The sequence below is a fragment of the Dromiciops gliroides genome, chromosome 4 (genome assembly GCF_019393635.1).
Source record: "Dromiciops gliroides isolate mDroGli1 chromosome 4, mDroGli1.pri, whole genome shotgun sequence".
NCBI classification, from domain to species: domain Eukaryota; kingdom Metazoa; phylum Chordata; class Mammalia; order Microbiotheria; family Microbiotheriidae; genus Dromiciops; species Dromiciops gliroides.
This window is the reverse complement of record NC_057864.1, coordinates 275,991,215-276,012,195: the sequence shown is the minus strand read 5'-3', so window position 1 is coordinate 276,012,195 and position 20,981 is coordinate 275,991,215. Positions and strand designations below refer to the sequence as shown.

General features: G+C 37.2%; 1 protein-coding gene across 1 annotated transcript in view; it reads left to right on the top strand.

Moving 5' to 3' along the window:
* The window catches only part of COL21A1 (collagen type XXI alpha 1 chain), a 236,272-nt gene that overhangs the window by 137,971 nt on the left and 77,320 nt on the right, over positions 1-20,981 (top strand). Inside the window, exons 11-16 of the mRNA XM_044000075.1 lie at positions 10,989-11,042; positions 11,137-11,190; positions 16,668-16,721; positions 17,779-17,832; positions 18,720-18,773; positions 18,855-18,908. Coding sequence (XP_043856010.1) covers positions 10,989-11,042; positions 11,137-11,190; positions 16,668-16,721; positions 17,779-17,832; positions 18,720-18,773; positions 18,855-18,908 — 324 coding nt within the window. The remainder of the gene's footprint in view (positions 1-10,988; positions 11,043-11,136; positions 11,191-16,667; positions 16,722-17,778; positions 17,833-18,719; positions 18,774-18,854; positions 18,909-20,981) is intronic.

Genomic DNA, 20,981 nt, shown 5'->3' with positions numbered 1-20,981 from the left:
AGGTGGTATGATGAACTTCAACATGGTGTCAGGAAAACTTCAGTTCAAATCTCACCTTAGACACTTACTAACTTGCTGTGTGACCATGGGCAACTCATGTAACCTCTCCAGGCCTTATTTCCTCATCTAAAAATTAAAGTAATAAGACTACTGACTTCATACGGTTTTAAAAATCAAATGAGGTAATAATATAAAGTACTTTGCAGACTTTAAAGTTCTATATAAATATTAGTCAGCAAATAAACATTTATTAAGCACCTACTCTTTGCCAGTTGCTGTGCTAAGTGCTGGGGCTTTGTTTAAAAAAAAAAAAGATAGGGCAGCTAGGTGGTGCAGTGGATAGAACAGCAGCCCTGGATTCAAGAGGATCTGAGTTCAAATCCGGACTCAGACATTTGATACTTACTAGCTATGTGACCTTGGGCAAGTCACTTAACCCTCATTGCAACCCTCATTGCCCCACAAAACAACAAAAACAAAACAAAACAAAACAAAAGACAAAAGACAATATCCATGGTTTAATGGAGGAAACAATAAGCAAACAACCATGTACAAGCAAGCTATATCCTGGATACATTGGAAATAATCAACACAGGAAAGATGTTAGAATGGGGGAACATCAGGAAATGCTCTTATAAAATGTATGATTTCAACTGTGACTTGAAGGAACCAAAGAAGCTAGGAGAAGGTGAAGAAGCAGAGCATTCTAGATATAGGAGAAATAGCCAGTGAATATGCCCAGAGTCAGAAGATGAAGTGTTTTGTTCTAGAAATAGCAAGGAAATCAATTTCACTGGATCTCAGAGTTTGGGGGATGGGGGTGGGGAGGTGGTATAAGGTGTAACACAACTGGAAACCTTGGGGGTGGAAAATTGTGAAAGGTTTTAAATACCAAACAATTTTATTTTTGATCCTGAAGATTATAAACTCATTGGAATTTATTGAGTGGGGATATGACATGAGTCAGACTTCTATTTTAGGAAGATCACATTGACAGCTGAGTGAAGAATGGAGTGGAAAGGGAGAGATTGCAATATACTACCCACCAGCAAGCTATTGAAATAGTCTAAGTGTGAGATAATTAGGGCCTCCAACAAGGAGGCAATGTCAGAGGAGAGAAGGATGTATATGCAAAAGATGTTATGAAGGTAGAAGTAACAGACCTTGGCAACAGATTAGATCTGGGTTGGCAATGGGAGGAGGAGGTGAGAAACTGAGGAATCAAGGAAGACATGTGAACTTCAATCCTGTGCTATTGAGAAGATGGTGGTAGCCTCACATTCCTCTTTGAACCCCTTCTGATGAGAGTAAGGCTCACTCACTCCCCCACACCTCCCCCATCTCCCCCTCCACTCCATAAGATTTTTATTGCTTCTTTTATGTGAGACACTTTACCCCATTACACCTATCCCTTTCCCTTTATCCCAGTGCATTCCTATCACTCTTAATTTTCTTTTTAAAAAAAGATATTGTCCCTTTATATTCAGTTCATACCTGTGCTCTCTTTCTAAATATATTGCATTCAGCTGCCCTAATAATGAGAAAGTTCCTATGAATTACAAGTATCTTCTTCTCATATAGAAATGTAAATAGTTTAACCTTTTAATATCCTTTATGCTTTCTTTTCTCTGTTTACCTTTTTATGCTTCTCTAGGATCTTGTATTTGAATGTCAAATTTTCTATTAAGTTCAGGTCTTTTCATCACAAATGCCTGAAATTCCTCTCTTTCATTGAATTCCCATTTCCCCCCTGAAAGATAATACACAGTTTTGCTGGGTAGGTGATTCTTGATTGTAATCCCAGTTCCTTTGCCCTCTGGAATATCATATTCCAAGACCTCTGATCCTTTAATGTAGAAACTGCTAGATCTTGGATTATCCTGACTGTGGCTCCACAATACTTGAATTGCTTCTTTCTGGCTGTTTGCATTATTTTCTCCTTTATCTTGGAGTTATGGAATTTGGCTATAATATTCCTGGAAGTTTTCATTTTGGGATCTCTTTCAGGAGGTGATTGGTGGATTCTTTTAATTTCTATTTTGCCTTCTGTTTCTAGACTATCAGGGCAATTTTCCCAGACAATTTCTTGGAAGATCACATCTCGGTTCTTTTTTTTGAGCATAGCTTTCAGGTAGTCCACTAATTTTCAAATTAGCTCTCCTGGATCTATTTTCTAGGTCAGCTGTTTTTCCAAGGAGATATTTCACATTGCCCTCTATTTTTTCATTATTTAGGTTTTTCTTTATTGTGTCTTGATTTCTCATGAAGTCATTAGCTTCAATTTGCTCAATCCTAATTTTTAAGCAATTATTTTCTTCAGAGAGCTTTTGCATCTCCTTTTCTATTTGGTTTATCAAGCTGTTGACTTTTTTCATGAATTTCCTGTATCCCTCTATTTGCTCTTTCCATTTTTTCCTCTGCCTCTTTTATCTTACCTTCAAAGTCCTTTTTGAGTGCTTCCATAGCCTGAGACCAATTCATAATTTTCTTGGAAGTTTTGGATGCAGGAGCTTTGACTTTGTTATCTTCCTCTGAGGGTATATTTTGATCTTCCTTGTCACCAAAGAAACTTTCTAGGGTCAGCATCTTTTTCTGTCTGCTCATTTTGCAGTCTGTTTCTTATCTTTTAATTCTTTTTTTTTTGGTGAGGCAATAGGGGTTAAATGACTTGCCCAGGGTCACACAGCTAGTAAGTGTCAAGTGTCTGAGGCCGGATTTGAACTCAGGTCCTCCTGAATCCAGGGCTGGTGCTTTATCCATTGCACCACCTAGCTGCCCCTTAACTCCTTCTTAAAGTGGGGCACTGCTTCCAGGACACACTGTCCCAAGCTTCAGGGGGCCTCAGGTGGTACGATTTAAGGAGAGGCACATTTCCCACTCCCCAGGCCTTTGTTTTGGTCTGCAAGCAACCAGAGGCCTACTTGCTCCCTGAGCCAGAAGAAAATCCTGTTCTACCATATCAGCAAGCTCTTGTGTGCCTGAGCCTCTCTCCCACCTGGTCCACCACTCAAGACTGTAACTTGGATCCTAGCTTGGGCAAAATAACAGTGTCCTGCCTCAGCACTAGCAGAGACCCTGTAATCTCCCCCTGGTCAACTACTTGACCCCTTCACCATCCGTGGGCTAAGTTCCAGAAACAGCCTCAGCTGTGACCTACCTAGGGCTGGATCAGCACAGCACAGCAGGGGTGCTGTGCTTGACTATTACCCTGGCACAATACATCTCTTCCACTGACCTTCTTTGGCTGGAAAATGATCTCACCCCATCCATTTGTGGCTTCTGCTGCTCCTGGAATTGTCTTATGGCATTATTTGAAGAAATTTGGAGGGGTTTGGGGGGAGAGCTCTGAGAAGTCACTGCCTTTCCTCTGCCGTCTTATCTCTGCCCCTGGAAGATGGATATGATACATTTTAAAGAAAACATCAAATGTTCCTCATAGAGAAGCTGAAGGATAATGGGATTAATCACTTCCTATAATTCATGGCACGAATCCTGGGTGAGTTTGGACATCGTCTAGCTCATTTAATTTTCCTTATCCGTGTCCTGTGCTAAAGAAATAAAGCTTTTGGCTTAGCATTTTTTAGAAAAAAGGTTGTTGTAAAAATCTGACCTTTGTCAATGACTAAGCATCTTGTAATAATTGTACTTTAGAGATACTTGGGGCCTTAGAGATTATTTCTCTCTCCATTATTTTGTGTGTGAAGAAATTGAACTCAGGATGGGTTAAATTTTTTTTTTCTTGGTGACACAGTTAGCTAGTGGTAGAGAAACTACTAAGGCACATCTTCTGAAGTCTATAGTTCAAATTTATTATACTACTTCTACTTTGTTTAATAACCATGTTTTAGTGTATTCTAGAGCTGAAATGGACTTTAGGGACCATCTAATCTAATGTCCCTCCTAATGAAGTAATCCTTTTTTTCAGCATTCATGACAGGTGGTCATTCATTCTCTTCTTGAGCATTTACATTGGCAGGGAATATCTCCATAATAGTTTCCTTTGAGAAATTTTATTCACATTTATTTTCTCTTATGACTTATTGTAGATAACAAACAAAAATCAACCGTTAAAGTAGATTTCATTGAATCAGATTAATAGTTGTGAAATTTTTAAAACTGGTACTGAATAAATTGCCATCTGACAGATTCAGAATTTTCAGTTGCAGGAACCTTTTAAAATTATTTCAGGTACACATTTTGAAAACTATTTTATCTGGAATCATTTAACTTCTTTTCATCCTCAGGTCTCAATACAAACTAATGGAACCAGAATGGCTTAGAAGGTATTATAGTATTATAATAAATAAAACCTTCATCAACCTTATGAAAGAAACTAATCAAAGTTAATTTTTTTCATATTCATTTTGCCCAAGAACTTAGGCAGCTCCAAGTTATAGTTCAGCAACCCAAGGGAACTTTCAAAGCCAAGAGAAAACACACACTAAAAACAATAAGATATCCAGGGTCAGATTCTGACTACAATTGCTGCCTCTGATGCCCCCATAGCTCAGCTGTATTACTTTCCTTGTTGTAAGTAATAATCATTTTCTGTTCTTACCAGAAACTTTGAGGGTCTTTCCCACCCAGATGGATATTTTTGTCATTGTAAATTAGACCATCTTTTTTTTTTTTTGGTGAGGCAATTGGGGTTAAGTTACTTGCCCAGGGTCATACAGCTAGTAAGTGTCAAGTATCTGAGGCCGGATTTGAACTCAGGTCCTCCTGAATCCAGGGCCAGCGCTCTATCTACTGCGCCACCTAGCTGCCCTAGACCATCTTTTGTCTTAATTCTTACCTAGCCCTTGCTCACTGCAAAGGTGCTGCCTCAGACATACTAAGGCCTTGGAAAGACATTAATTTAGAAAGGCCAAAGTTATCCACTGCATCCTGGGCCATCACCCATCATCTTAACTTGTATATTGCCATTGAATTTCCATGACTTTGGAGGAGAGAGTAAGGCTTATGACTTTACACACGGTGCCTCACCTAAATCCAATTCACATAAAAGTCAAGACATTACCCTCATGATGGCATTGTTCCTCTTCCAGGGTGAAAGGATGAACAACAAAAATAACAAAAATTTTATAAGTGATAGTATTTATTTATTTAGTTTTAGTTTTCAACATTCATTTTTGAGATTTTGAGTTCCAAATATTTCCTCTCCCTTCTTCTCTCCCTGCTCCCCTAGACAGCAAGCAATCTGATATAGGTTATATATGTACAATCATGTTAAACATATTTCCATATTATTCATGTTGTGAAAGAAGAATCATAACAGAAGAGGGGAAAACCACAGGAATGGAAACAAAACAAAACAAAACAAAAAACCCAACAAAGTGAAAATTGTATGCTTTGATCATTCAGACTCCATAATTTTTTTTCCTGAATGTGGAGAGTATTTCCCATCATGAGTGTTTTGGAATTGTCTTGGATTATTGTATTGCTGAGAAGAGCTAAGTCTATTACAGTTGGTCATTGTAGAATGTTTCTAGGTTCTGCTTATTTCACTCAACATCAGTCCACTTAAGTCTTTCCACATTTTTCTGAAATCTGCCTGCTCATTTCTTATAGCATAATATTAATTCCATTACATTCATATACCTCAACTTGTTTCATTGTTCCCCAATTAATAAGCATCTCCTCAATTTCCAGTTCATTGTCACAACAAAAAGAACTGCTATAAATATTTATGTACACATGTAAAGTGAGGGGGTTGGACCTCAAGATCTTTAAGTTTCCTTTTAGCTCTAAATTTATGATCCTACGATCTAATGCACCTTCCAAGTTTTATAGATGGGGAAACTGAGTAGCAGAGGGGTTGAGTGACTTGATCAACATCAGAAAGACAGTTTGTGTCACAGCCAGGCCTAGCAAAAATTTTCTTTGAATATTGCTTCAATACATTTGAATACATTTGGGGCAGCTAGGTGTCATAGTGGGCAGAGTCAAGCCTGGAATCAGAGACATTCATCTTTCTGAGTTCAAATCCAGCCTCAGACACTTATAAGTTGTTTGACCCCAGGCAAGTCACTAAACCCTGTTTGCCTCAGGGCAAACTACGAAATTACCTATGAAATTACTTGGAGAAGGAAATGGCAAACCATAGTAGTATCTTTGCCAAGAAAACCCCAAATGGGGTCACAAAGTTGGACAAGACTGAAAAAATACTTAATACATTTGTATCCAATTGTGTGGTCAATGGTATGATTTTTTTTCTTAGTTTAACACTGGATAGTTTTTTTTTAAAAAAAATTATTGTTAAAACAAAACAAAACAAAACAAGAACAAAAACAAAGGGGGCAGCTAGGTGGCGCAGTGGATAAAGCACCAGCCCTGGATTCAGGAGGACCTGAGTTTGAATTGGGCTTCAGACACTTGATACTTACTAGCTGTGTGACCTTGGGCAAGTCACCTAACCTTCATTGCCCAGCAAAAACAAAAAAAATATTGTTTACTGTGATACTGTACATAAAAAAGCTGGATTGTTTCTTATGGATTTTTAAAATAATTGCAACTGCTGTTCAGTCGTTTCAGTCTTATATGACTCTTCACCCCATTTAGAGTTTTCTTGGTAAAGATACTGGAGTGGCAAACAGGGTTTAGTGACTTGCCCAGGGTCACAAAACTTATGTGTTTGAGACTGGGTTTGAACTCAGGAAAAAAAGCTTTCTTGACTCCAGATCCTGTGCTCTATCCACTATATGATCTAGCTATCCTGCATCTTGTTACCCCAAGACTATTTAGCCAGTAAGGGAAATAGCAATGGTAGGAGAATGAGACCAAGTTAGGGAGACTTAAATGCTAATTAGTCTGGAAAACACTGACCGGAAATCAATATCATAACAAGGAGAATAGCGCTAGTAATCTGAAGTAAAGTGTACACTGGTAAGGAACAGATGAGTAATTTTTGAAAGTCTGGACTCCATGTGGATCAGTTCTTTATGGTTCTAAAAGAGCCACTATCTGATCCCTAATGTATTGCTCAAAATCTTACAGGAAGTAGTCTTGTTTGACTCACCACACAAACGTGAAGCAGAGCGATGAGGATGGTATATGTGTTAAAATAGTCTCCTGATCACCTACCCCTCTTGTAGTCAGTATAGCAAGTGAATTTTTAAGTAGCCAGTGTAAAATAGAAGTAGCAGGAAGTAAGATTGCAAAGAGGAACTTAGAAGTCATGTAAAGGATGCCCTAAAGATCAAAGGTGCATAATTGGCAAACTGTATATTAACCAATATTCACATTCTGAGGGTATGTGTTAAATCAGAGGAAGCCATCTGGGCTTTACTATCAGTGCCTTTTGGTCCTCTGATATATAAATCTCAGTTGAGTTCCAGACTTCTGCAGTAAGACAACCAGAATACCCTAAGGTGCTGCTAATTTTGAGATGATGTGGACCTTAACTTGAAAGTTTTATTGACAACTTGGAGATAATTTGGATATTTTAATGAACCAAATCCAAGGGGACACAGATAAGACTTAAGTCTGTTCCCCTTCAAAATACTATAAAAATGAGACCTCCAACTATAGTCCCTCCCTCCCCCACACTCTTGCATCTCCATCTGGGTCCATGCTGCCCAGTGCTCCCAACTCTAATTCATGGTTACATGAGTTACTTCTGTGACTTTCCCACACTCATTATTCTCTTCCCCACTGATGTTTGTCTTTTCTCCACCAACCCACCTACTTCCCTATGACCTCTGCCTCTTTATCTTCCTCTCCTTGTTCTCTAGTTTTCTCTGTACTCTGTGCTATTTACACCTGCACCCTCCTGTGCCTTATTAAAGTGACATTGAAGCCTCACTTCCTACTGCCATCATGGTTTTTCCCAGCAAATACCCAAAGAATTGGCCATGCCTGTTCCCATTTCATAATTCCATGAATTAATAAATAATTCAAAGTAAATATTGAAGTTATGGCATATGAAACATCAATGAGAGGAAGTGAGTATGTTTGGCATTCAAGAACACTTCATAAGAACATCATATTTTTCTTCATGAATTTGATGGCCTGACCTACAAAGCAAAAATAGGATTCGTTTTCATTGACTCCAGGAGGCAGAACCAGGAGTGATTAATGAAAGTGGCAGGGAGGAAGCTCAAAATTGAGAAAAGCTTCCTACAAATTAGAAATTAAAAAAAAAAAATGAAATGGACTTTCTCGCGGGTTGTGAGTTTGCGCTTAAAAGAAGTCTTTTGGAAAGTGTTAATTTTCACTTATCAAATATAGTTGTAGAAAATATTTTTATTAAGATCTGACTCAACCTAAATAGTTTCTTATGTCCCTTCCAACAGTGATTCAGTGATCCTTTAAATTAAGCATATAGAGAAATAAAGTTGTCAACAATTTTTTGTTCAGTTATTTCAGTGATGTTTGACTCTTTGCCACCCCATTTGGAGGTTTTGTTTTGTTTTGTTTTGTTTTTTTGCAAAGATAGTGGAGTGGTTTATATTTCTTTCTCCAGCTTACTTTACAGATAAAGAAACTGAGTCAAACAGGGTTAAGTGACTTGCCCAGGGTCACACAGTGTCTGAAGCCAGATTTGAACTCAGGAAGATGAGTCTTCCTGACTCCAGGATTGGCACTTTATCCATAGTGCCACCTAGTTGCCCCTGTCAACAAATAGAAGGCTTTAAAATTTATTATTAGATTTTTATTTGATGAATTTATTAAGTGGGAATAATTTTGAGGCTTTGCAAAATAATATGATTAGAACTACTCTCTTAAAGATAATTCCTATTGCTATATTATAATAATAGAGTTTTGCAAAGTGCTTTACAAATATCTCATTTTATCCTCATATGAACCCTGGACATTAGGTTCTGTTATTATCCTCATTTTATAGATGAAGAAATTGAGACAGGCAAGGGTTAAGTAACTTACCCAGGGTGGCACAATTAATAAGTATCTGAGGCAGGATTTGAACACAGATCTTTCTGACTCCAGAAGCAGTTAGGTGGTGCAGTTTACCCACTGCACCACCTAGCTGCCTCTGTATAAAAGATGGATTATATGGAGGAGAGTCTGCCGGCAAAGAGGTTTGGCAGTCTGACTCTCACAGAGTAAGTCTGTGAGATTTTTAGAAATTAACCTAGGTTTTGGGCTCTGAGAAGCAGAGATGGAGCTGAGAAATCATTGAAAAAGGAATGGCTTGTGGCTTTTGGAATCAGAGGGCCTTAAGATCCTGTGCTGATGCTATTCTGTGAATTTGTGCAGATATGGATGAGACAGTGTTAGTTTTGAGCTGCATTTTGGTGCTGTCGGTTTTGGAGTAGTCAATGTGAGGTAAAAACTGGAAGCATGCTAATTGAAGAAATAACTAGGTAGGGAGTAAAGGGGGTGGGGGGGAGGCTACTGAGACTTACCCTTGCATAACAATCATGCTTCCAGGAAAAAGAGAAAGGTCAATAAAGAAGCCTAGACAGAATGCTGAGAGTTATAATAAAAGAACTAGATAATTGGGATATCCCTGAAACTAGAGCTAGAAAATATGTTGATAGGGAATGAGGTCAGCACTATCAATGCCAGTTAAAATGTACAGTAAATAGGATCATTGATTTACTTGTACAGGGGACATCTGGGCTCATCTAATTTGATCCTCTTATTTTACAAATGAAGAAACTGAAACCAAAGGAGATTAAATACTTTGCTCAAGATTACCCAGGTAATAAGCACCAGAAATGGTATCATACATAGGATCATAGATCTACAGCCAAGAGGGACTTCAGAGGTCATTTGGTCCAACTCACTCATTTTACAAATAAAGAAACTGAGGCCCAAGGAAATGAAATGTATTCCACAAACTTACTCAGGTAATAAGCACCAGAAATGGAATCGTACTTAGGATCATAGGTATATAGCTGGGAGGGACCTCAGGGTCATTGGAACCAATTCACTTATTTTACAGATAAGGAAGCTGAGGCCTGAGGAGATTAAATGATAAAGTTACTCAGGTAATAAGCACCAGAAATGGCCTCATGCATAGGATCCTAGGTATAGAACTGGGGAGAAGCTCAGAGGCCATTTGGTCCAACTCACTTATTTTACAGATGAAGAAACTGAGTTCCAGGAAGATTGTGACTTCCAAAGGTCACACAGTTAGTAAGCATCAAAGGTGTGATTTGAATATAGAATTTTGATTAAAGAGCCAATATGCTTTCTACTGTATTACACTGAAGAGAAAAGAAGCTATTGAATTGGTGATGAAGTAGACCTCAGTGAAGAGAGTTTTGGTAGAATGCTGGAAATAGACAGCTAGATTGAACCTGGAGAAGTTAAACCTGATTATGGACAGGGCCTGGTTTATGGGCCTATAGACTGAATTGCAGGTTGATCAGAAGGAAGTCTTCATTTGCCTTTGTATAAATCTATATAATAAGTTAATATTAGCAATCTAACAGATTGCATATCATTATGAACAATCCAAACTACTTTATAGGCTCAATCTGAAGAATAACAATAATTAATTTAATCTGAACATGAAATTTGATATTCATCAATAAGTTGATGTAAAGCATATTTCACTGATTCTATTTTCTAACCCTTTCTATGGGTATTTTTTTCTTTCAAAGTATTCTTGTGATAATTATTTTTAGATGCTTTTATCTGTAAGGGTAGCTAACTTCAAAGAGTTTTTATCATTCTTTCTCATGATTACAGTAAGCACAAAGCCTATATTTGAAATTTTGACATTTCTGCATACCTGTTTTAGCTAAAATATTGTAAAGCCTCAAAAATTTGAATTTTACATCTTAAGAGAAAAAATAAAAACTCTCTTGGGGGTGGGAAAAGCATTTAATGTTTCAGTTCTCCAGCCTCATAAGCAGCCAGTAGGTGATAAGTCTAAAGAAATGAGTTGAGGAGAAGTGTGCAGTGCTACATAAGGAAATATATGAATACAAGTAGAAAGTTCCTCAAAATCCTGAGAGGGAAGAATGCATTTGGGAATATAATGAATTAATGATTCTTTTCCTTTTTTAAAACAATAGGGATATCAAGGAATTTCAGGAAGTCCAGGTATTCCAGGATCACCAGGCATACAAGTATGTGATCAGGCTTTAGGTTATTTTCAAATAATCTCATTTTTAAAGAACCTAAAAGTGTAAATAACCAGCTTTACTTTTCTAATTAATTTAGGGAGCCCGTGGATTACCAGGTTACAAAGGAGAACCAGGAAGAAATGGTAATAAGGTAAATAACTTGCTTAAATTTGTAGCAATTTGTGACTTTCAATTATTTTTAGTGTTTTATTAATAGCCTGGCCTTGGGGTATAAACAAAAAAAAAATTCATTTAGCTCTTTTAAGATGAGATAATTTTAGATAGAAAAATGAGGGCGTTTATTCTCTTGCTTTGTAAGCATTTTTGTACCTCTTTCCTTGGAATGGCTGTCCTTCATTTAAAAATAATCTACCATACACGTATATCTCAAATTAAGAACAGATATATCTGAGGATTATTTTTTTAAAGATTCTTTACCTCCAAGAGATTGTCTTTTGGATTTCTAAAAATAATTCTCATCCCTAATAAATTTATCCTATGGCATAGCTTTAAAAAAAATCAAGTTGCTGCAATTTCCAACATCTTGATTGAATAAGGCAAGTTATCCTTTTATTTACAGAGTTAGATTTAGGCCGTGATTTCTATTAATTGCCAATATTCAAGATGTAAATGCCCACACTGAACTTTTAACAGTTCTCATGAGTCAGTGTGAGCTAACTCCAGCATACTTTTTGGTGCATCATAGACCGCAGAAAAGGGGTAAGCTGGAGTGAGGATATATTTTCATGTCTCTTATTTTAAAGTCATCCTTGTTCTTTGCAATTTTGTAACATTTGGGGTTTTTTTAACTTGTTTTTTATGGTTGTTTTTTCTCTTTATATTTTTGCATTGATAATTAAATACATTTATTTATACACACATATATTAGTATACAAATGTACACACATCTATATATCTATCTCTCTCTATCTCTCTGTATAAATAAATAAATTTATGTCTAATGGTGGGCATCTTGAGGGCAGGAGGTGTGGGAGGAGAGGGAAGGGGGAAAAAGGGAAAAAAGAAATTTTCATGATAATCTTATTGTATACTTTAAAGGCATAGCAAGTTGTACACAGTAGATTTGCAGACTCATGTGCAATCATCTTTTTTTTTACTGTACTATGCTATAGAAATTCTTGTTTTGTTCTATAAATTAAATTAAATTTAATAAAAAATTTAAAAAGGAAGCTTAGTCTGGCTGCAGTATTAAGAAGAGGTCTTAGGAGGCAGAATAGCAACAGGAAGATCTGTGAAGAAGTCATTGTAACCATCTAGTTAGAATCTAAAAGAGGGTAGGGATTTGAAAGATATTGTAGAGGAGCACTTGGTAATTGGTTTGAATATGGAAGCTTAGTTTAATTGGAAAAGCCAAGAAATTACAATAAGATTTTAGATGTGAAGAATGTGAATATGCTGCCACTGACAGATTCAGTAAAGTTCACAGAAATGATGGAGATTTATGGGGAAAATAAAAAGGTTGGTTTTGGATAGTTTGAGTTTGAAGCATCCATGGAACACTGAGGTGAAAATACAGTATAAGCAGTTAGAGATATGAATCTGAGTTTTAGAAGATAGTTCAGAATTAGAGACTGTAAGTGACAATAATAACAAATACTTGTAATTCAGATGAGGGTTATGTGGGCTTTGTTGCGTTAGTTTGTATATCTCCTTCAAGAGGATTCTTTAAAATAACGTTTTAAATACTAGCCTGTGACTTTGTAGAAATGTAGCTATATTACAAAAAAGAAATTTGACTTATCTGACCCAGGAAATCAAATTCTTTTTGAACTAAATATAATACTCTATATACAATTATCTATGTAGACAAATATTCATGAATTCAGTGTGCATTTATGAAGTATACTTTAGGAAAATCATTTTGGCACTTGTATGGACAATCTATTGAAATGGGGAGAAGCTTGAGCCAGGGAGACCAAATAGGAGGTTGTTGTAATAGTGAAGGAGAGAAGTGATGACAAGGATGATGACAACATGACTGGAGAACAGGGGACAAATTCAAAAATAGAAATGACAAAATTTGGCAATTGTTTGGATATGTAAAGTGAAGAAAAATAAGAAGTCAAGGATGATGCTAAGGTTGGGTGTCCTAGAAGGATGCTGGTGCTCTGACAAAAAAAATGAGGAAATGTGAAAGAGTCTTGGAATGCCACTGGTCCCCAGATCATACTCTGAACCACTGAGGTAGAGAATCAATTAGAGAGGAATAAAGAGATTGCCTTGCTATAGAGAGGGACCAATTGAGATTAGATAGAATAATTTGGGAATGTATCCATGCAGATTGTTTGCAGTACTTTCCCAGATCCTTTTAGCAGCACAGAAATAGTAGCAAAGGAAGTAAATGGTGGGAGAAATCCAAGGTTGAGGTTTGGAAGATTAGAAGAAGGGATTTGGGAAGAGAGTGAAGAAGTATGTATTGATCATAACCATCCTGTATCAGATCCATGACCCTGCTTCTACACTCCAATCTCCACCTCTAGCTTGCCATTCCTGCCCTGAGCCCTGGTTTCTGAATGGTGAATGTTTACCACAAGTAGCCCCGGTTGGGCATAGCACTCAACTACTCTTCAAAAATCTTCATCTCATGATACTGTATATATCACCCTCCACTCTCACCAGCTCTGGGAATAGCAATCAAATACTTCAATGGGAGGTACATGTCAATGGTTGCCTTTTAGTTCTACTCATCATTCCTTTGATATCCCAGACCATAACATTGCTTTTGGCCACTATTCTCCTGTTTATGTTATCTTCTCCTATAAAAATGTAAATTCCTTGAGGGTAGGAAGTGTTTTATATTCCTAATGCTTAGCAACTGCCTGACAAATAGCACATGCTTTTTCATCCATTTGCTTTTCATTCATCCACTAAGTGGTTAAGATTTGTAAGGGAGGAAAGTGTAATAAGAACAGGGTTATGGACTTGGTAAAATATTGAAGGGGTAGAGAGATTCCAGATCACTCCAAAGACAAAGACTAAGTTTGGGAGGAGTAAGGCATAGGGAAAGCTGGAATTATAGGAGGTGGTCATTAGATAAAGGAATGCCCACATTCTTGATCAAGAAAAATGAGCTCCTGGGGGTAATGGTTTGATCAAGTGTTTGACCATCTTTGCATGTAGCTGTGATGGAATAAAGAAGGAGTTGAACAACCTGAGGAACAGGGAGGTGAGGATATTTGAAGTAATATCAACATATATATGTTGAAGTCCCCTAGTATGAGAGTAGCAGTTGGAGTGGAGAAGGATACTGTAATCTAGATAGTATCTCACTGAAAAAAGAAGGAAAGTGTCCTAGGGATCAGTAGATTAAAGCTACTAGGGTCTAGGTACTTTAATAAATTTGAATAGAGTTAATCTCAAAGGAGGAGAGTTTGTTAAGTGTTGGTGGTAGCGTCAGTGGAGGTCAACAGCACTGACTCCCCTACTAGGATCAATTCAATAGGGTAGTATGAAAGAAGTGCAACTAGTACTGGAAAGGTCTGGGGTATAGTGTCATCCGGGAGGGATCAAGTCTCAGTAAGTACCAGAAGATGGAAAGAATATGAGCAGAAGTTGTTCTAAAGTTTCTTAATTATAGAGTATAATCTCTAGAGACCATAATGGAAGGGGAAAGTAGATATGAAATAGGACATGGTAGAGGGGGGAGGGGTAGTGTTGAGGTATATGAGGATGAGAAGATGAGCAGCAGAAAGTGGAGGAGGTGAGGTTCTCTTTATTAGTCTGAGATTCATTATCATAGGAATGAGGAAAATGAGATGAGATAAGAATCTAGGCACATAATTAGTCTTCATAAAATAATAATCTCTAGTAGGAGCTCCTTTGTTGAAGGCTGGGAGATGGATGTTCTACTGGTGGACACTCCTCTCAGGTTCCCAGTCTTGATTCCTGAAGTAATCCCCCTCCCCCCTTCTTCTCTCCCCTCCCCTTTCCTCCCCTCCTCTCCCCTGCCCTTCCTTTCTCAAAAGGAAGGAAGACTTGAAATTCTCACAGACCACTCCTGTCTCTTCCTTCTCATTCTGATTAAAGGAAGGGCCTTCCTTCATAACCACTACCCTCTCTTCTCTTTAATTCCCTTGCCTTCTTTGCCAGGGAGTTGGAGAGAATTTAGCCACACATCATTATGCCCACAATTACAACAGAATAGAAATGAAAGACAGTATAGCTTAGTCAGAGAGACAGAAAGAAGAGCTCCAAAGGTCAAGGTTCTGTCTTTGGGGACAATTATGAAATTAATGGAAATAGAAAAAATCAGTATCAGCTCAGTTTCCCTAAAGAAAGTTCTAGCCCCCAAGGCTGGAATGGGAGAACTCTACCTATTTAAGTCCTACAACTGATCCTCCAGAGCTTCCACAGGCCTGCACATTACTATTAACTAATTTACTGTTAGAAATCAATTGGAATCAATTGTTTTGGCCTCATCTTTTATCTAGAGAAACAACCTTAGCATTATTGATGAAACTGGAGAAGGCAGGTTAAAGGTGAATGCTAAAGCATTGTGTTTCAATTGCTTTCTGAAAGAATGGAGAAAGGAGAAGGTGTGGGAAAACTGTTCTATCAATTTAACCACTATTATCAAGTCTTGCTCTTGTGGCCACAGACTCTGGTGGGGCCTGATCAGTATCTATATCATTATGCCATTGTGGCCTATGCCTCTGTCTCTTCTCTACCCATCCCTTCCTTCATCACAGCAGCTGCTGCCGCTCCTACTGTGCTGCCAAGCATTTCCTCTTTTTAAAGCTTCCCAGGCTTGCAACATTTTATGCAGTCTGGTCCACACGTTGTGGGATGTTTTTACCAAGATTACAAACTACATTTTTCATGGGGATATATAATAGGTCCGTGGGGTCTTGTGTTTCCTGTGATATGTCTTCAAGGTATCTTCTTATTTCTCACCTTAATTGTCAGGTTTTCCCCTCCCCCTTGTAGTTTTCCTCCCCTCTCCCCTGCCCTCTCACTGCCCCCACCATTGTGTCCTAGTCTCTATCCTTTCTTCCCCAACTTTTCTTTGAGCACATAAAGTGATTCTTCTCAAAAGCAAAAGAAGGAACATATTTTAGACATATTCTATTAGCCACAAGCAGTCAGAAAGTTAACATGACTGTTCTTGTTGTTGTTGTTTTGTTTTTTGTTTTTGTTTTTAGTGAGGCAATTGGGGTTAAGTGACTTGCCCAGGATCACACAGCTAGTAAGTGTTAAGTGTCTGAGGCCGGATTTGAACTCAGGTACTCCTGACTCTAGGGCCAGTGCTTTATCCACTGCGCCACCTAGCTGCCCCTAACATGACTATTCTTGGCACCAAGAGGCCCATAAATATTTCTCCAATCTTTTTATTAGTTCCCAAATTTAGAAGAGGAGGGAAAGTCTTTCTTTTCATAATTTGAAATAAGGGTTAAATGATTGCAATCCTTAGGAAAAGTCATACATTGACACGGTAAGGTATAAATATCTGATATCAGAGCCTTTCATAAGAAAAAAATTTAATGAGGTGTTAGAGAGGAGGCCAGGGAGGATGGGAGATAAAAATAATGAAGACATTGGACTGGTCAAAGCCAGAAGGGAAAGAATACCTTTAATTAATTTTGAGGGTTTTTTTGTTTTTTTTCCCAGGGCGATCGTGGACTTCCTGGTTTTCCGGGTCAGCATGGGATGCCAGGATCAAAGGTTAAAGAAATGTCCTTAAAATTTAAAAAATTGTTCCTGTTTATTTTTAAATATCATTTAAAGTACAAAATAATTTTAAAAGCTTCACTGTACTGATATAAACGATACTTTCTATTGGCCAAAAATAACAAAAAGTAATTTAGTTGCTTTTGTGAAACTTGTAAAACCTTATCATATACACTATAAAAAGCTACCTATATAATATCTACCTGTAATTTAAAATTCTTTAGCATTTGGAAGTTAATGAATTTCTTGTGAATTGCTCTTAACCATGACTCAGAAATGTATGGACCATATGCTGACTGGAATACCAACTGTACTTCTCTAGCTTTGATTTCTTTAAAAATTCTGAAATCAAGAGCCATTATACTCATTTTTAGCAGTTCCATGCTAAATTTTTTGTGACTTGTCTCTTAGTCATTTATTTCTATCAATATGTAAAACCCTCCAACATTTCTCAGCAATACTTTTTATTATTTTATCTTCATCTTCCTTTTTTTCCTCCAAGTTTTATATAATCAAGTCTAAGTTAGTCTCAATAATAATGGAAGATATTGATGTGGATAATTACTTTTAAGGAAGCTAAATCAATGTACTCTCCTTTTAGTGGTGTTTAGGGGAAGCTTGATAGATTTAGATTAAAAAAATAACCTCAACTGGCTGGGTAGTGGAAAGGCCAACTTTATGCTACAGTCAGTTGAAGAAGGCATACTGGGAAAATCAGGTGAACAAATAGATCTTCAATAATTAGTAGTGTTCATAATTCATGGCATTAGATGTTAACCATTGTCATTTTTTATTACTTTACTTGGGGATTGTTCTATTTTGGTCTTTCTCAAGAGCCATTCTATATTTCTTATTTCACTTCTCAGTTTGGAAAGATGATGTCACTTTTGAATGGGATGTTTAATCTTAGATTTAAACTGCAATTTGGATAACAGATATGTCAGATATTATAATTCAAATACAAAATAAATTTAAATTTGCAGCTATTGTTATGGTTATTATGTTATTATAGTGAATATTTAAAAAAACAAAAAATCTTTTGTCCTTTTAGGGTGAAATGGGACCGAAAGGAGAAAAAGGTTCACCTGGATTCTATGGGAAAAAGGAAAGTATAAATCATCAACAAAAGTATGCACATTTTATTTTCCCTTCATCATAGTATAGTGAAAAGAATAGTGGACTGAGGAAAGTAAGAAAATTTGATTTCTAGTCTAAGCTGTCACCTGAAATAACTAAGTGACCTTATGCAAAACAATTTTCTTCACCTGCCTCCCCAGGATTCTATTCTTTTCTCATCTTCAGATAAGTGTTTAAGGATGCAAAATATGATTAAACCTTCCTCTTATTCAATATTATACCTTATATTACTTTTTCATAAAATACATGTTTCATCTCTAATCCAGCAGGCTAAATGTACGTGTCTCAACACTTCCTTCCTGCTCACATGAAGAGTAGAGGATTTGTCTGCAATACCTTTCCTGCTTGCCCTTTAATTAAAATGTATATTGTCCTTTAATTATTTCAAGAAATGTTCATCATAATTTTCCCTATCTTACTTTTAGTATCAGTTGTGTTCCAAGCATAATCAATACCCAGAGACTGTTTGAGATGCTGGGTGTGCAAAAGACAAAACCAGAACAGCTCTTGCCTTCAAGAAACTTACATTATAGGGGGCAGCTAGGTGGCACAGTGGATAGAGCACTGGCTCTGGATTCAGGAGTACCTGAGTTCAAATCTGACCTCAAACACTTGACACTTACTAGCTGTGTTACCCTGGGCAAGTCACTTAAGCCCCATAGCCCCACAAAAAAAAAAAAAAAAAGAAACTTACATTATACTGAGAAGCCATATTGTACAGTTATTCTAGAAGGCAAAAAAGCAGAATTTCCATAAAATCTCCAATGAATTATTAGCTAACTTGCTGTAATTAAATTTTGAATTTTCCAAAAATATAACCACAATTAAATTTTAATATATCCTTTTCACAATTAGGGTGCAAAAGGTGAAAAGGGGAATACTGGTTTTCCTGGCCTTCCTGGACGTCCTGTGAGTTTGGCACAGATTTTCTTAATTTACAAACTTTTAATCAATATATACATGCACATAATATATTTCCCTTTTTTATAGGGGGACCCTGGGAGAGATGGAAAGGATGGCTTAATGGGCAGTCCAGGATTCAAGGTATTGACAAAAATTTAATGATTCTTGTTCATATGGACTAAGAAATAACCTGTAAATTGGAACATAAGCCTGATTCTAAGGAAGTCAGTCTAAGAGTTGAGCAACACAAAGAGAAAAATAAATCAGAATTGCACATGTCATGTTCTGTATCAAGTGGCCTTTAAAATAAATACAAAATCCTCAGTAATTTAAATCCTTTCACAAATTGGTTTAAACCTACCTTTCTAGACTTATTTTACATTATGAGAGCAGCTAGTTGGCACAGTAGATTGAGTGTTTGGGTTTGGAGTTAGAAAGACCTAAATTCAAGTCTTGCCTCAGCCATTTAACTACCTATGTGACCTTGGGCAAGTCACTTAAACTCTATTTGCCTCAATTTCTTTATCTGTAAAATGAAGAAAATAATAGCACCTACTTCCCAGGTTTATTTGTGAGGATCAAGTGAGATAACAATTGCAAGTGCTTAGCACAATGCCTGGAACAATAGAAAATGCTATAAAATGTTAGCTATTGGGGGCAGCTAGGTGGTGCAGTGGATGAAGCACCTGCCTGGATTCAGGAGGACCTGAGCTCAAATCTGACCTCAGACCCTTGACACTTACCAGGTATGTGACCCTGGGCAAGTCACTTAACCCTCATTTCCCTGCCCCCCCAAAATGTTAGCTATTAACTATTATTAGCTATTCTATTATCATCATTATTTCCTTTTACCTTCCCAACAGTTTAGCTAAACTGTCCTACTTTCTCTTTCCCAAACTTTATGTTCCCTCTCTTATATACATGCATCTGCACAGGGTGCCTCTTCTTGTGGTATATTTCTTCCTCCCTTCTACCCTTGAGTCCTTCACTTCCTTCATGAATCAGGTTGAGTACCAGCTCTTATGCTCAACATTTGCTACTTCCCCACCCTCCTACCGCCCCCAGGTTTCGCTCTCCCCTCAAATGTATTTACTCATTTATGTTCACTCTCCTCAGCAAACCTCCCTTCCCCCACCCCAGACTGTGGTCAATGTATGCCCGTAGAATGCAGGCTCTATGAAGAGAATGGCTGTTTTCCATTTTGATCTTTCTTTCTTCAGGACCTAGTTCAATGCTTTACACATACTAGGTACTTAAAATATAATTATCATGAGTAAACATATTATATACATATATGTAACAGTATATATGTATGTGTGGATATTTAATCATGATGACTATGTTAAGTATCTACTATGCAAAGCACAGAAAAAGACCCAGAAAAAAAGTGTGTATGTGTATGTGTGTGTATATACATAAACACACACACACACATAAAATCTCATTTTATCTATATGCACCAAGATTTCTTAACTTGGATCTGTGTATAGATTTGTGGGAGTGGAGGTGGTGTTGGGGTAGTGAACTTGAATGGGGAGAATAATCACATCTTTATTTTCACTAAGTTCTGACTGACGTAACTTTCAGTTACCTCTGGCTTTTATACACATGCACATATACATGCACACACACACACGTGACATTGAAAAAATTACTATAGACACCAGTTTTGGATAAGCTTATATTAATTTATCAATATTATAACAGTAAAAGATTGGCCATGTGTCTCCCTAATTTCTCATGGTCCCAGGCTGTGTGATCATAGAGAGAAGGAGAGAGTTTCAGCATGCCAATTAGCAGGAGCAGGAAAAAAGCTCCCAAGAGAACCATGTGGTCTCCAAGGATACCCAAGATATCAAGAGAGAGGCCATGTGGTACCAGAAAGCCAAGGGAGCCAGTGAGAGTGAGACAGAGACCATGTGGTCTCAAAGAACTAAGAGAGACCCAGAAAATGACCCAGAAGCCCCACCCCCCATCTTCCAAGGGATTTTTTTTTAATCTTCAATCTTCTTTTGATAGAAGTTGGTCATTTTACATTGATCAAATCTAATTGAATCATTATACACCAAACAAGTCTAATTGGTTAGCATTATTTAAATCTATTGGTTGATATGACTTGAAGGTAGTTTATATTAAAATGAACTCTAAAGATGATACCAGGTAAAGAAATGCCCCAAACCCTTACTTGCCTTGATCAAGGCAAAGTCCATTATC